At 48.4% G+C, this 17,055-nt stretch overlaps 1 protein-coding gene across 2 annotated transcripts; it reads left to right on the top strand.

Annotated features, from left to right (window-relative positions):
* The first annotated feature begins 7,392 nt into the window (after positions 1-7,392).
* On the top strand, positions 7,393-16,744 carry GLUL (glutamate-ammonia ligase). Of its 2 annotated transcripts, XM_055319302.1 has the most exons (8): positions 7,409-7,529; positions 8,566-8,685; positions 10,147-10,325; positions 11,651-11,812; positions 13,249-13,395; positions 13,794-13,921; positions 14,101-14,300; positions 14,884-16,744. In XM_055319302.1, the coding sequence occupies exons 2-8, from the start codon at positions 8,579-8,581 to the stop codon at positions 15,200-15,202; spliced, it is 1,242 nt and encodes a 413-aa protein (XP_055175277.1). In that variant the 5' UTR covers positions 7,409-7,529; positions 8,566-8,578; the 3' UTR covers positions 15,203-16,744. The 2 variants fall into 2 exon arrangements, with proteins under 2 accessions (XP_055175278.1, XP_055175277.1); XM_055319303.1 differs by lacking the exon at positions 8,566-8,685 and having other exon boundaries at positions 7,393-7,529.
* The last annotated feature ends 311 nt before the right edge of the window (positions 16,745-17,055 follow it).

A 17,055-nucleotide genomic window follows, 5' to 3' on the forward strand; every position in this document is an offset into this window, starting at 1 on the left:
CACAGGGCCTAGAATGCCTGGCACACTGTCCACCCATCTGCCTCCTTGTGGGTTCTCTCAGATATGGGCACTGCACCCTTTTTGGTCTCCAGTGAAGGTAATGGCCATGAAGGAGAGCAGCTGATCTCCATCTGCTGGTACATCTCCTCCCCTTGAATGTCTAATTGCTGAGGAGATGAGGAGAGAGGAGCCTGAGAAAGAGTTGCTGATGGGACTCATGGAGCAGTGCACGGTGGGTAGGTAAGGGTGCAAGAAGAGCTATGAAGGGCAGAAGATGTAATAGAAGGGAGACCTTCAAAGAGAGGAGAGCAGAGTCCAGGAGTCATGCTGTCCCTGGCTACTTCTCCAGGCACAAGTGATTGCCTTTTACCTGAGAGTATAATGATTTCTCACAATTCAAAACTGTAATCATTCAAGTCTTATCCTGATAAAGATAAGTAGGTACTTCAGTTTGCTCACCAAAGTTGCACCACCATGTGGAAGTAATAGAAACAGAATTTATAATTAATTCATACTGGTTGAAAGTATGCTTATGCTTCCTTCCCACTTTTAAGGACTGCTTTCATGTCAAATCCAAATTAATAAAGTGAGACTTTATTAATGCTTAAGTATACTAACATTTCAAATGTGCAGAATTCAAATGTAGAATTCAAATGCTCAGTACTTCTACTTCATATTGTATTGCTCCTATTCCAGTCAAAGCTTTTCTGTTTCACCACTACCACCACCTTCACACATGTCACTTTCTGGATGGAATCCTGGGTCTTTGCAAATATCACTCTTTTGCATCTCACAGAAAGCCATCAGACAATCACATTTTTACCATGGTATTTGGTACGCAGCATAAAACCCACCTTCACCCTCACCCCCCTGAGCACCCCCAAGGAGGCCTTCTCCAAGAATTTTTACTGACTCCTTTGTTCTGGAACTCTTAAGAACTTATATGAAACCCGTTTTGTTAAGTTGTTCATACAGCTGATACATTGTGCTTTGTACTGTCTCTGAAATCATTTCTTTCTGGGGAGGTTTTCCCTCCCACCTAAAGCATTGACTCCTAAAGGGTAAGGACTTTGCCATATCCAAGTTACATAATTTCCTATATGTGCACCGAATATATAGCATAGGTGATGCTTAATAAAAGCTTATTTGCTTCCAGAATCTCTGCCTACCCTTGGTCCTTTTTTTTTAAGATTTTATTTATGTATTCATGAGGGACACACACACACACACACAGAGAGAGAGAGAGAGAGAGAGAGAGAGAGACATAGGCAGAGGGAGAAGCAGGCTCCATGCAGGGAGCCCGATGTGGGACTTGATCCAGAGACTCCAGGATCATGCCCTGAGCCAAAGGCAGACACTTAACCACTGAGCCACCCAGGTGTCCCTAACCTTGGTCCTTCTGTGTTTCAGGATGGGTCCAATGTTCTATGAACCTCTGGGAAACACCAATAGTCCTAAAGCCTGAGTCATCTCCTTAGTAATAGGCCAGCTTTCTTCCTCGTTCCTGGGATAACAAAATCCACCAACATATTTCTAAATTGTTTACTCTGTTATTGCTTTTTAACCCTCAAAAGTATTTCTATAAGGAACTTCCAGAAAACTGAGACTCAGCAGGCTGACTTACCCAAGCCTTAGCTGGTACGAGGCAAGACAGGAATTTGAGTACAGTTGTGTCTGACTCAAGCTGGTGACTGTGTCCCCTGGGCCATAGTGACTTTGCTAATAGCAATGGTGAGGGAAGTGATCCTCAAATTGAAATTGTTTTAAAAACGAGAAAAGAAAAGAAGGGAGAAAGGAAGAAAAAAATGGTTACCCAGAAGGCCCAGCTGGAACAGGTGGCACAGTAGAAATACTTGAGATGTCCCCTAAAGGGTGCATCTATGTCTTCCTGCCCACCACCCAATCTCCCCACCCCAGGCACCCCTGGGAGTGAGTCTGGCAGACTCACTGGCTGAGTCTTAAATTTCTGGGCTCATATCCTAGTGAGGGCTGAGGATAAGACTTGTTTGTAACATGTTCTCTGATCTTTGCCATTCCTCCCTTAACTCTCGGGTTCTAGACTCTTCAAATACTCTTACTGGGGGACATCACTGGTGGGAGATGAAAGCTGCTCTTTCCTAGTCATCTGAAGCCTAATTTCATAATAATAAACAAACATCTGGTAATAAATTGATACTTCCAACATAGTGTCTCTTAGATATCCAGTGTAGGTAATAGACTTGCATATTATTAATTTACTGTATTTGAGATACAACACAGAGGCCCTCCCCTTGCAGGCCAGGGGAAAAATAATTCCCACGCTTAAACTTGGGGGAGATTCTCACAAAATTACACCAGAGGGCGCTACGATCCCACAGCCCGGGGCCAGGACTCTGGCTCTCCAACCTGGTAAACAAGTCTCCTCCAACTGGTTTGAAAGAAGTTGGGGGGAGGGGAAAGGCGGTCAGGAAAAATACGGAACTAACTCTAAGTATTGCCCAAGCAAGCATCCAGAGGACATATCCCAGGGTTGTTTGTTTCCCATTAAAATTTGGCACGTGAACATGAAATAAACAGGGATTCAAATCAACTAATCGGACAGAGGGTGAGGAAGGCAGGGCTGTGGAACCAGTTGAGGATATCTCTGGGAAAATTACCCACGAAGGGACACACTCTGGTCCAAGCAATTTTTTTTTTTTTTACCACAATGCTAAATTTCCTAAGTTTTTTAAAAAAATAAAGATTCACTAATGTTTCATCAATGTAGAAAACAAAGAGAGATCCATACAAGTATTGAGGATAAGGAATAAGATTTATCTATGAAAAATCTCAGATTCACAAAATAATGAAACTGGGGACAGATGATTAAATATGCAAAACGCTTTCCAAAGATTCCTTTAAAAAGAACCTGACATAAAGTATATCCCCCCCCCCCCCCCCCCCCCCCCCCCGTTCTTCACAAAGAGTATATTGAATGTCCACTAGGTCGAAGGCCCTGGGCAAGCCACAATGTAGGATTCAGAGGTAGATGGCTGGTCCCCTCACTGAGCCCTTTCCACAGTGGGTATGAGAGGGACTGCGGTGTTGTGGAAGTGGTGGCCCAGGATGCACCCACAGCAGCCTGCAGAGACTGGAGGAAGGGAAACACAAAAGGCTCTCAAGGGAGTTACACCTGGGAAGTGCCTGGCTGTGAAATACTGCCCTAAGGTGACTTCAGCAAGCTGCTACAGGTTATAGATGCCTCAGCCTCCTCATCTTTCAGAATGACGTGCAGATTACTTCTAGAAGAGCACAGCTTTAATTTTCTCAGCGGGACTTATTTCCCCATGTTAGCTAAGATGAACTGAATTCCTCCCAGCTCCCCAGGTTCCTATTTGAGTCAAGATTTGGAGTAGGGTTCAAACAGACCCAAAACCTTGGTCATAATACGCGCTTTGGGAAATAGAGTGTTCCCTGTATTAGGGTGATTTACAGGGGGCCTTCAATAAACCTAGAATTAGGCTGAAGGACCAATAGCTGAGACCTGAACTTCTGATTTCCTAACCTGCGCTTAAGAATATCAGTCAGTCAGTCTAGGGCCATACCACCCTGGACACACCCCATCTCATCGGATCTGGGAAGCTAAGGAAGGCCAGGCCTGGTTAGTATTTGGATGGGAGAAAGTCAAACAACCAGAACAGATATAAAGAACAATTCTTCTGTATTCAGTGTTCAGTACTGAATTGAGCTAACACCTGGTCTGTCCTTCTTTAATTATGTAGAATGAAACTGGAAAGATTGGCCAACAGTAGCTTCTCCCCCAAAATTTAAGATTCATGACATCAATTTCCAAGGCTGTTTGTATTGTTCTTCTTGTTTTGTTTTAAGATTATACTATGGTCTATTCTTTGGGAAGGAACTGATGTTGGCTTAATTAAAAAAAAAAAAAAAGAACAGTTTACAATTCTGGTTTGGGTTTCCAGGGTGTTCCTCAAGTCTTGGTCTCAGCTATGTTTCTTGAATCTGAGTTAAGAGTTTTGTTGAATGCTTATTGAAATCATTCGAATATAGGGAAAACTCCACTTCCCCAACTGCCGGTTATGGTTGAAGGTTTGGTTACGTTTGAGCCTTACCCCAAATCTTGTCTACGGTGAGTGCAAGACAACTACACAGGCCCTTGGAAGGCATTTCCAGATCACCAGATTAAGAAATTTACAGCTTGCAAGTGAGAATTGGTCCTTTAGGAGAGAGAGAAAGAAACTGAGAAGAACTCATAGATAAAGCCCACCCAAGACAAGGCCTTTATTACAGGTGACCGAACAACACTAGAGAGATGCCTTTAGTCCCCAGCCCATTCTGCAGGTTAGAACAAAAAATTTGTACCTATAATACTGCTCTCCCAGTCCACACACCTGTTGGACATAGCTACCCTACTTTAAGAGAGAACAACCTGACTTCAAAGCACATGTAAAAGGACACCCCCCCCCTCATGCCCCATTGGGTTTGGTAGTGGGTATACCAAGAGATGGAACAGTTTACGGTTCAAGCATGCTAATGCTCTTTAATGGAGAGGGTGGAAAATGGGGGCGAGTGGCAATTTAAGGAAAAAGGGGGAAGAGAACAGAGGGCAGCAGACACAGCAAAGTCTAACTGAATGACTGGAATGGTCCTCCTTTAACTTCTCTTAAAGTACAGTCTGGGTTTCTGGGGGCGAACCAGTTAGCTGCTTCTCCTTTTCCTTCCTCTCATACTCTTTTAGGCTTCTCTCATCAGTTCTTGGACTCATTTGGTCACTAACTGGGTTGGTTTAAGTAAGTAAGGGGCTGACCAAAGGCAAGGCCTCTTGTTCCCTCCTGAAAGACTCAGTGGTCATGTATTCTACTTCTAACCCTCACGAAGTATGCCTCTGGTCACATGAATGGATCAAAGCAAATCCATTTCCATTCTTGGAAAAGCAGCTCAAAGCACATGTTTTCTTGATGGTGCCGCTGTCATTTCTGTGTAATCAACAAACATCATTTATTGAACACTCTCTCTGGACACTATTGGAGAATAGAAAGATGGATCAGTTGCTCAAGGAGGTGAAGACACCTAGCAAGTGAAGCAGGTATACACACAGTGAAATATAATACCATGAGTTTTAAAGACTGCATTTGCTTCTTTCTACCCCATTTTCTACTATGTTTGCCACCTACGTCTCAGACGCTGGTGGTGAAGAGTGCAGTAAAAGGCTCTGGTTTATGCTTAGGCAGTTTGGCATCTGAAAATTAACATCTTTTAAAATAAAAACATTCCCTTTCCTCTCCCCCACTTACTCTCCTCAATTCAAGACTGAGTCAAGGGATCCCTGGGTGGCGCAGCGGTTTGGCGCCTGCCTTTGGCCCAGGGCGTGATCCTGGAGACCCAGGATCGAATCCCACATCGGGCTCCCGGTGCATGGAGCCTGCTTCTCCCTCTGCCTATGTCTCTGCCTCTCTCTCTGTGTGACTATCATAAATAAATAAAAATTAAAAAAAAAAAAAGACTGAGTCAGAAAGTTGTACCTAATGGGTTGTTATGGGGAAAGAAAGAACCCAATCTCCTTGGATTACCTTGACCTATAATAATTATAATTACTGTTTTCTAAGTTTATGATATGCACCAAGTGTATATGCTACCAGACTTAATCTTTGCAATATGCAAGGTAACTGTTATCCCTACTCTGTAAGCAAGAAAATTGTGGTTTCATGTGGCTCGGAAAGCTAACCGAAAGCTGGTAAGAAGTAAAGCCCAGAAGTGAACCTATGTTTGTATGACCTGAAGCTCAGCCTTTAACCACATCATAATGTTTCAACATACAGCACTGAAGCTTGAGATGAAATCTTTTACTTTTGCAAGGGACCTTACCCAGAGTGGAACGTCACCTGTCTGAAGTATACCAAAATCCCGTTTGAGGCGAAAGCTGCATCTATCATTTAAAAGCACTACAGTGTCAGAAACACTCTGGAATGGAAGAGCGTTGACCAAAGAAGCCAAGTTATGTGTGTGCGGTCACAGGCAACATTTCTTTTCCCTATTTGTGGTACAAAAAAATAACCACAGGAACAAACTTTTCCCCTTCCTCTCCCAAAGGCAACGAGGCCTGACTTCTTGGGTCAAACAAAATAATCTCAAAGTCTCAAATGCTGGGGCTCCTGAAAAATGCAATAAAGACTAGACACCATCAGGTGGATTTCAGGCAATAAAAACAGACAACCAAGGGAGCGCACTGGTGGCAATGAAGATATCAGATGTGCCCATGTGTTGCATGTGTGCATCTCTATGTATACTATACAGTTATTATGCATCTGTTGACAGGCATCCATCTCAAGATTGTGTTCACATACCCGTTTTCTCACCCATCACAGCAAGGCTGAGAGAAGGACGGGGTACCGATTCTGATTTTCCAGATTAGAAAGAAGGCACAATAAGTTAGTTGAAAAGCAAATCACAGCATTATTTTCAAAAATCCTAAAATTTTGATGTACCGTGGGCTTCAAAGGGGGCATGTGAAGGACTCACTTTTCACTCAGCTGCCCTCGGGGAACAGTCTGCCGTCAGAATTTCCAATCTGGTGGGCAGCTGGAAAGGTGCTCTCTCCCAGGGCTGGATCTGCAGATGTGGAAGCCTGGGCCTAAAGAGTCGCTGAAAGACTGGTCTCTGGAGTGACAGGGGCAGAATCTGACAGGTCTCCTGAGCCTTCCTACACCCGCCAGGATCCTCTCTAAGGAATAGCAGAAGCACAGCACGTAGGTTAGGGAGGAGAGAACGGCAGGCCGAGCGCCATTCACTTCCCAGGCCCCCCCTCGGGGACCCCCCACCCCCCCCAGCGCCCCGCCACCGCCCCCACTCAAACTGGACGCGAGCGCAGAGGAGGGCTGGAGGTTCTCAAACAACAAAAGGCAAAATTACGTTCTCGGGGATCAGAAGGTCCTTAGGGGGCCTTGGGGTCTGCAGTACGACCTCGAAAAAGAGAGGCCTCTCCTGCAAAACTATCCAACCTGGAGGCGGCAGGGGCGGAGGCCGGGCGGTCGGGGGGCGCCTGGCTCGGGCCGGGGGTGGGTGGGGGCGGGGGTGGGGGCTGAAGGGCCGGCGCTCGGCCCGCGGAGGCGAGCGGCGGCCCGGGCAGGCGGGGTCCTTCCCGGCAGGAGGTCGCCCGTCCGCGCGCCGCGGGCCAGACCTTCCTCGGCTCCCCTCCCCCCGCCCCCCCCCCCCGCCGCCTCCACGCGCCCCCTCCCCCCACGGCCCTTTCCCTTTCTTTCTTTGCAAGCGCTCGCCCCCCCGCCCCGACGGCGCCCGCTCGCGGGTTCGCCCAATGGCCGCGGCGCCGGGGCGCGCATCAGCCGCTCCGCCCCGGCTCCCGGCCGCTGGGAGCCAATCAGGGCGCCGGGGGCGGCCCGGGCCGCGGATAAAGAGCGCGGGGCTGCAGGCGGCCTCGCAGAGCCGAGAATGGGAGCGGAGGGGAGCTTCTGAGCAGCGCCCCGGCCTCCTCTCCTCGCCGCACCTCGCTCTCGCGGCCTGGCCTGCCCGCCCTGCTGCCTGCGACCCGCCAGGTAAGCGCGCCGCCGGCCGGGGGACCTCAAGTGGTGCGCGCCGCCCCCGCCGCCCCCGCCGCCCCCCGTCCTGCCCCCGAGCCCGGCACGCCGGCCCCGCGGCTCAGGGCGGCCCCTCGCACCGCCAGCCCCCGCGGTGCTTCTCCGCCCCCGCGCCCTCGGGGTGCCCCCGCGCCCTCGGCTCCCGGCTGCCCTGGCCTGGCGACCGCGGGGTGCGCGCTGACCGCCGGGCTTGCGGGAGGGCGGGGACTTGTTTTGATCTTTCTTCGGCTGCTCGCGGCTCTAAGCGCCGCCCCTGGAGGTCTCGGCGAGGCGGACGGTGGAGCCGGTGCTGGGGCCCGGGCTGTGCGCGCCGCGGAGGAATGACGGGTGGCCCCGCGGGAGCCTCGCTCTCCTGCTCCGCGGCGGCGGCCCTGGGGACCGTCGTGGGCTTGATCTCTAGGCGCCTACCCGAGGCGAGTAGCCGTGAGCGTCGCTCGTGGGGTCCGGGGGGGAGCCCTGCACTGTGACTGAACAATGGGGAGCCCGGGCCGCGGCGTGGCCCCGGCACAGCGGGCGGAGAGGGGCGGCGGCGGCGGCGGGGCGCTGGCCCCCGCCCCCACCCGCACCCGCACCCCCACCCCGCGCCCCGCACCCCTGCCCGCTCCCCGCCCGGGCCCTCGGAGGGTGATGGCGCCCTCGGCGAGGCCCTGAGGCCCGAGGGGCGGGGCGCCGATTTTAGGGACGCTTCAGGGGCCGAGGGCTGCTCTCAAAGTGGATCATCCCAACTGCCCGGGGGGCGGGAAGCGGGGAACCCCCCCCCGCCGCGAGTCCGCGAAGACCGCCGACAGCGAAGATGAAGCCGAGGCGGAGTCGCGGTCCTCGGAGTCCCCCCCCAGCTGCTTCGGCTTCGTCGCCCACTCGGTGAACTCGGGAGAGAAGTCGCGAGTCAAGATTCAGGCCGCGTCCACCCGCCTTCGTTGGCCTCCTCGGCGCGCCGCGACCCCGATCGCTCCCTGACCCCTTCTCCGTCTCCGTCTCCGTCCCCCTCGCCCAGAAAGCTCCGGTGTATGGACCAGCGGGAGCCCGAGAGCCTGGAGAGGCGCGAACGCAACTCCAAGCGGAGAAGGGCCAGGGAAGGCAATCCCAACGACCCGATTGACCTTCTGTGGCTGGGGTGAGTGAAGAGACAGGGAGGAAGACCCCGGAGCCAGTGACAGCTGCAGAAACAGCTAGGACGCGCACAGTCCCATTTTTTATCCCACCTAAAACTCTGGGCACCGCGGCGGCACCAGTCGATAACCAGTAGCCTAGAATGTTGGCATCCAGTTCGTCTCACCCAAAAGAGCAGAAAAATCTGGAACGGAGGCTGAAAGCTGGAAAAAGTGTGGCTTGATGATGGCTTGATGATGGTGTAACGAGCCGGGGAGACCATCAGTAGCCTTTAGTGGGAGCTGAAAGGGTCAGGTATTGTTCCTTTCGGCCTTTAAAGGCAGGGGTGGGGGTGCTGTGTGACCCACCGAGACCCCTGCACTGGATATGCAAAGAGATGCAAAGGTTTTCTAGTGGGAGACACCAGAGAGGTTCTGCTTTTTTTTTCCCCCCAAGGGAAGGGGTGAGGCTATGGGAGGGAGAAGTAGTTCTGTTTTCAGCTGGGCAAACATGGACGGTTGCCCATAGAAACTTAGCCACTGTACTTCAGAAAGTTGCCCAAGTCGTCGGAGAACAATGTGTTCCCTTTCAGCCACCCTGGGCCACTGAGCTGGGGAGGGTGGGGGTACAACATTTCCTCTTGTGTTGGGTTTCTCTCCTTTCAGAGGTTTTTGTGGCAGTGGCTTGCAGTTTCTAGCATGCCACTTGGCTTTTGAAAACCCAGATCTTTTTTGTTACCCAAGTGGGAATTTGCTCATTAAAGTTCTCTGGTGGAATCTGAGGATGTCGTTTGCAAACATAAATCTGCCTTCTCAAGTGAGAAGACCCATGGAAACGGTAGCAGTGTACATTCTAGAATCCAGCTCAGATCAGCTCTTTTGATGCCTCGGGGGTTCCTAATAACTTGCACTGCTTTTAGGAAGCCCACCAGTCTTTAAAGTCTTCGAGCTGGCCTCCACCATCTCAATGTGTGGAGTGGAGGGATCTCTAAAAAAAGGGTTTTTCACTGAGATGCCAGCCAGGATGCAAGGAAAAGACAAGACTGACCCAGAAACCATAAGCAGCCAAGCCATTCTGTGGCTGGATTTTATGCATATTGGGAGAAGAGACCTTCTGTGAGCTGTGTCCTTCTGAACTTGAGTGTTTTGTTTTGTTTTATTAGGAGCTCCCTGCTCCCGTCCAGTGTCTTGGTGTAAAAAATAAAACACTTCCTCTACGTTGGCTACATTGAGAAAATAGAGCTTAGTCCTCACAAGTGTGGATTCTAGCCTGAGGAAGCCTAGAAGATTTTTGTCTGATAGAAAAACTTAAACCCCTTGAAAGCAGAGTGAATAACTATACCCCGGAGAGTGTGGCTTCCAAAGGGAGGGGACGACAATCCCATTGTGACTTTTTGATTGAATTGTCCTTACTTGAGTCATTCCTGCGGAGGCTCAGTTTGGAGTCTGTGACCTTCATTGTTTTTTTGTTGGTTCTTCCTCTGCAGAACAACTTCCACCATGGCCACCTCTGCGAGTTCCCACTTGAACAAAGGCATCAAGCAGGTGTACATGTCCCTGCCTCAGGGCGAGAAAGTGCAAGCTATGTATATTTGGATTGACGGGACTGGAGAAGGATTACGTTGCAAGACCCGGACCTTGGACAGTGAGCCCAAGGGTGTTGAAGGTGAGAGACCAAGCAGAGTGGGAGTTGGGATTGGGTGGGGGGAGCAGCCTGAAACCAAGCCACTAGATTTAGCCACTTTATTATTCTGTTTGTTAAGGTTTTCTAAGGCGGGGTTTCTCAGACTCCATTCAGTTGATGTTAAGCTCCTACACTGCCTCAAAGCATAGTAACAATGGACCCCTTTATTTCAATAGAATCTTACACGTAAGCCAGTGTATTGAAGAAAAAAGATTAAAAGTCTAGTTGGGGCAGGAGGGGGGCTGGGGAACTTTGCTGACTTGGGCATCCCCATTTAGTTGGCCCTAAGGCACCCCCAGGAACCCCGTTTGAAAACCATTGTTGTAACCTGACTCCACTATCTACTTGATAAACACTGAATAAATACTGTTTCATATTCCTATCAGTGAGGTTCTAGATGCAAAGCAGACTCTGTAAAGTGGTTTCTAAATAGGACTAGCCGTTCATTTGTTTTTAGTTGATGCCACTTTTGGAAATTCTTAAGCCACCTGATTGCTTATCACACCAGGAGCTCATGACTTTCATTTTTCAGTCAAGAGCAAGCCATAGCCCTCCTTCTTCTGGAAGGGGACCAGAGAAAAAATAATCACCTCTTACCTACTTTTAGGAAGGGTTACTCTTCTAATGGTGTTCACACTGGAGTGAATACATGACCATAAAATATAAAGTATGAATTATATACGTGCTATGAGGCAGGTGTTAGGCCCTGGGGGTACAAGAGAAGAGTCTGTTTCTCTGCCTTTGGAGAGGAAGAAACCAGCCTTTAATACATAGTGCGGCAAGTGGATAAGTGATAATGGGAGCACCCTTGACTAAGTTATCCTGCTAGTCGTTCATTTCCTTATCTGTAGAATAAGGACAGCTTGAGCTAGAACAGTCCCTGGATGCAATGGGGGATGAGTTAATGAAGCGACTCGGGGGCCTAGTGGGGGAATCTGAATCTGCTTCTCCTATTCCAGTTTTCTAAATGGTCACTGACTTCCTGGTTATGTCAGACTATTTCAGTTTGTCTCCACAGTGTCTAGCAGATGACCTGGGGAAGATAACTTCATGCTCAGGTTGTTTTTGTGACTTATTTTTCTTAAAGGAAGTGATGCAGTGGTCTTACTTGCAACCCATGTGGGAAGGACGTGAAAGCCAGGTGCAGTTGTCAGAGTGTGCATATTGATGGCAGGAGTCATGTATCACTTGACTTTCTGAAAAGAAAGTGTATCTCTTTCAACATAGTAAGGTTAAGTAAGGGTCTGTACTCTTGCCTGAAAAGCTCCACATTCTTAACCTAATTTTCCCTTCTCCTTTTACCCCAGAGTTGCCTGAATGGAATTTTGATGGCTCTAGCACCTTTCAGTCTGAAGGCTCCAACAGTGACATGTATCTTGTCCCTGCTGCCATGTTTCGCGACCCTTTCCGCAAGGACCCCAACAAGCTGGTATTCTGTGAAGTCTTCAAATACAACAGAAAGCCTGCAGGTGTGTACAGGATAGGTATGGACCTGTCCTCAGTCCGTGAGTGTTGTAAAGGAAAAGGACAGGAGGTTCCAAAATTGACCGGGAACACGAGACCATCTTATGTCTCAAACTGTTGTGGGAGTCTGGGTGATGGGACATGCATCTCTACCTTGAACGCCCTGCCCTCATTCAGAGAGGTAGTGTGGTCCATCTACGCATGGTCTCCTCTATTGGTTGTACAAAATAACAGTGAATTCCTTTAATCTGTCTACCAGTTCCCCCATGACATAGCCCTACTGCCTGCCTGTAGATTTGAAAAATGTGAATTCTGAAGTCAGAATGATGGGTTAGAATTCTGGATCTGCCACTTAACTGGCTATGAACCTTGGCAAGTTATTTATCCCCTTACACTTAAGTTTCCCTGATTTTAAAAGGGCGGGGGATAAAATCCATCTCCTGGCTGCGTTCACCGAGAGTATACATGTGTCTTGGAAGTTCACCGTAACTGCATTTTTGATTTTTGCCCCTCGTGGCCTTTGATCCTGATTCTCTGCCATTCACCTCGTTATCTCCACCAAAGCCCCCCACCTTCCCCGCTGTTAGTCTCTTGCTGTGCCCTGCCAGTGCGACTTGCAACAAATTACATAGTTCCTGGACCTTACTGCCTTTGTTTTGAGAGGCAGTACCATTGTGGTAAAGGGCGAGAGCTCTGAGGCCAAGCCAACCACGGCTTTCCTGGTTCTGCTACTTGCCGGGTAACTTGGGCAGGCCACCCAATGTCTCTGAGCTGAGCTGCATTTTCTCTTTTATAAAAGTAGAGGCTATAATCCTTATGTTAGGAAGACTCCCTTGTGGTTTTTCCTTCAAGTAGTAGAGGTCTTAAAATGGTTTGGGGACACAGTTAAGCTGCTGATTTTAAGTCTGTATCTACTTATTTTAAAGTTCTTTTCTAGCTTAGAAATTGTCAGGCTCATATCATTTTAATATTTTGCATTTGTACTAGACAACGTAGCCCTTAATCTTCTCACCTGGAATATGAGGCCCCCAATAGACCAATGATTCTCAAAATTGTAGGTTTGGCTCTAAATACTTGAGAAACCAGGAATAAGTCTGACAATTAAAGCAGCTGCCTTGTGAATAGAGTTTAAGTGCCTGACATGTGGTACTTGGGAAGTGGCCAGCATGCAGATAAGGTGCAAATTTGCTCTCTTCTGGATCCACTCCATATGATTTGTTTGTGACCTACGAGTCTCCCTACAGACCAATGATTACTACTTCTCCTATTTTCCCCACTTAGGTTGATGGAACACACAAAAAAAGGTTTTACTCTGTATCATTCACCTTATAGTCCACACTTCAGCTTTGTGGGATCCAAAGACCTTTCCTCATCTGCACTGGGATTCAGTGTATTTGCCCATATGTCTTCAATGGCACATTGACTTTTTTTTTTTCCTTAGAAACCAATTTAAGGCATACCTGTAAACGGATAATGGACATGGTGAGCAACCAACACCCCTGGTTTGGAATGGAGCAGGAATATACTCTCATTGGCACAGATGGGCACCCTTTTGGTTGGCCTTCCAATGGCTTCCCTGGGCCCCAAGGTGAGTCCTCTTGATGAGAGGTGAACCTCCTGTTCCCTTGTTGCTTCATTGCCAAAGAAAGACTCTCTTCATAGCTGACAGTAAACTCCTTATGGATCAGAAAAACTATGGGAATATCCCTAAGGCTGGCTGAAATAATACTATAGGGAGCCCCTCCTGTTACCCAAATCCAGACATTGTATTTAGACATTAACATGAGGGAAATCCTTTGGCTCCACTGAGGTTATAATATAATGGCCAAGAGGAGCCCCCTGCATGCTAGCACCCCCACCTCCAGGTGAAGACAGGCATAGTGATTCTGGAGAGCAAATGTTGAGAGCTTTCTGATTTCTGACCTTTGTGGAAAAGGATTTCTTGGGTTTCCTGTGTCTTGACCTTTCACCTTAATGCCTCTGCAGGTCCGTACTACTGTGGTGTAGGAGCAGACAAAGCCTATGGCAGGGATATCGTGGAGGCTCACTACCGGGCCTGCTTGTACGCTGGCATCAAGATTGCTGGGACAAACGCTGAGGTCATGCCTGCCCAGGTAAGTGACTTGTTCATCTGTAGGACCTATGGGCAAGTGGGGACTTTTGCCAGCACCCTCGTTTGCCTAAAACTTAAGCGGGATTGGAATAGAGGTGAGAAAAAAGCACGGTTAAGAGCTTCTGAACCGGGGTAAGGAGTTGGCATTATTGTAAAGGCCAACTGTGTTGTTCTCTCTAGTGGGAATTCCAGATAGGACCCTGTGAAGGAATCGACATGGGAGATCATCTCTGGGTGGCCCGTTTCATCTTGCATCGTGTATGTGAAGACTTCGGAGTGATAGCAACCTTTGATCCTAAGCCCATTCCCGGAAACTGGAATGGTGCAGGCTGCCACACCAACTTCAGCACCAAGGCCATGCGAGAGGAGAATGGTCTAAAGTAAGTGCTTTCTCTTGATGGGGCCATCTTTTCCTTGCTCGCGTACTTGCCAAGGGTCTGTGTTGGGGCTAAATGAGCCAGACTTCTCCATGTGGACTTGAGCTTTTAGCACTTGGCTTTACAAGTGGTTTTCTGATTCTGTCATTTCATTCCTATTTGAAAAGTACCAAAAAATACTCTAGGAATCGAATCCAATGGTAGCGATTGGAAAAGGGGGGGCCTAATTTAATTAACGGGTTTGAAAGTCTTCAATAGGAAATAACTTAGTAACAATAAAAAGCATGTGAATGAACTTAATGCTTAGGGGTGGGGGAAGGTCTTTGATAAGGATCTTTTCCTTTAACAAATACCATGTAGTGAGTGTCCAGCACCATCCTGAGGCACTGGGTGGGATACACAGGTAAGAAGGCAGAGTTACTGCCCTGGTGGAATGTTTGATCTGTGGGGACCATGTTTTGGTGAATTGTAAGCAGTCGTTGATAGAGGAGCCCCTCCATTCTTAGATCCATACCTGGCCCCCTGCCGTGAAGGGCAGATTTCCTGGTGGCAGGTTGGACCCCACCATCTTCTCCATTTACCCTAGGTACATTGAGGAGTCCATTGAAAAACTGAGCAAGCGGCACCAGTACCACATCCGAGCCTATGATCCCAAGGGAGGCCTGGATAATGCCCGGCGCCTAACTGGATTCCATGAGACATCCAACATCAACGACTTTTCCGCCGGCGTGGCCAACCGTGGTGCTAGCATCCGCATTCCCCGGACTGTCGGCCAGGAGAAGAAGGGTTACTTTGAAGACCGTCGCCCCTCTGCCAACTGCGACCCCTTTTCGGTGACAGAAGCCCTCATCCGCACATGTCTTCTCAACGAAACTGGCGATGAACCCTTCCAGTACAAAAACTAAGCGGACTAGACTTGCAGCCATCGAACCCCTCCTAATTAATTCTCCATCCTGCCTCCGTGTTTGCCCCTCTCTTGACTGTCCTAATAGCTGTAACTCAAAGGGCGGAATATCAAGGTCTTTTTTTTTATTCCTCATGCCCAGTTAATATCTCTTGCTTTCTTTGGCCAGGATAGAGGGGTCAAGTTCTTAATCTTTTTACACCCTCCCCCTTTTTTTTTCCTGTCACTGAAAGCTGTCTAGTATGTTAGTAGGGAGGGGGGTAGGGAGACATAACCACTGTTCCCGTTTAATCAGGTGTGTTTGTCCAATAGGCGTAGCTATCCGGACAGAGAATAGTGTTTGTGAAGGGAGGGGGAGGGCTCTTTCTTCGAGGTAGCTGAGTGTTGAGGGGGGGGAGGGTTACTTACTCTGGGGTTAGGTTAGGATTTCCCCTCCTGGTGGGAAGTTCCACTTCGAATAAGGTTATAACCAACTTTCTATTAAAAGTGAGACTTAATGAGAGAATCAGGCGGGAATGTGCCTCCCGTCCTCCTGGTGCAGGGCTTCCCCTACCTGGGGCGAGATAGCCCTCACCTGAAGACAAGCTCAGCGTAAGGATGGATTGACCTACCTTAGCAGAAAAAGTTCTTATTGCTTGGTCCTCCATTTATAACACAAAGCAGAGTAGTATTTTTATATTTAAATGTAAAAACAAAAAAAATTATATATATGGGTGTGCAGATATGTGTGGTTTTTTCCCTAAAGGAGGAAAAACATTCTGGTTACAGAGAGCCAGATTTGAGGTGAATAGTCTGGAAATAAGGATCTCCTACTGAGTGGAGACTTGGTATTCCCTCACTGTCACTATAGGGCTCCCATGTGCCCTGCCCACTCTTCTGCAATTGGGGGTAGACACCGGTCGGTTGACAGGTGGAAAGCACGGTGTAGAAGGAGGAGTCACCTGAGCCCCGTGGCTTTGGTTTAAAAGACACACATGTACACACAGAGGTTTAGAAATAAAGAGTTGGCTGGTCAACTTGCATGTTACTGACAAGGGGTTATTGGGATTATTTTCTGATGGGACTAGCATGTCACTAAAGCAGGCCTTTTGATATATTAAAATTTTTTAAAAAGCAAAACAGAAGTTTAGATTTTAATCCTGTTGTAGGGTTCTTCTGAGTCTTCGTTGTTACAGAATCACCTGTTTGCTTTGGCTGTCTCCTTCCTGTCTCTGCTCTTATGGGGACAGCCCTGGAGTCAGAACACTTGTCATTTTGTATCCTGGTGTCTATTCTGAGTGTGAGATGCTCCTTTCCATTGTTAAGATTCCTGAGGCGTTACTTTTTCTTTTATAATAAAATGCAAACCCCATCTTCATCCCTATGTTTTCCTGGCTGTGTCTGGCTGTTTTCATGTTGGCTGCAGCCGGCCGGCGGTGGCTTCCTCTTGCCATGACGACTTCTAATTGCCATGCACAGTATGTTCAGTTAGGTAGCTCTTCATTGTAAACAAACTGTTAACTGCCCAGCGCAGCTCTTATAAATCAACCTAACATTTATAAGATCTCTTCTGACTCGATTCTTTGTGTTTCTTTTTAAATCCCTGCGTGCCTTTTCACTCTTTTTCCTACCGAAAAAGGGGATTTTTTTTTTTTAAAGCAACAAAGGAAGCTCAAATTCACTCGTTCTAGGAATTTTTAAAAATCTGTCTTGAGTCATGTTGCCAACCAGCTCGCTTTTGTACTTGGAGTGTTTGGAGTCTCAGGATGAAGGCATATCCCAGCCCTAGAGTTTTGGAGGATGGTACAAACCCTAGCCCTCTCGTGCTCCAGAGCTTGGTTTTGACTTATGATTCTATAACATCGCCTTAGCACC

This window comes from Nyctereutes procyonoides, unplaced genomic scaffold (genome assembly GCF_905146905.1).
Source record: "Nyctereutes procyonoides isolate TBG_1078 unplaced genomic scaffold, NYPRO_anot_genome, whole genome shotgun sequence".
Taxonomy (NCBI): Eukaryota; Metazoa; Chordata; class Mammalia; order Carnivora; family Canidae; genus Nyctereutes; species Nyctereutes procyonoides.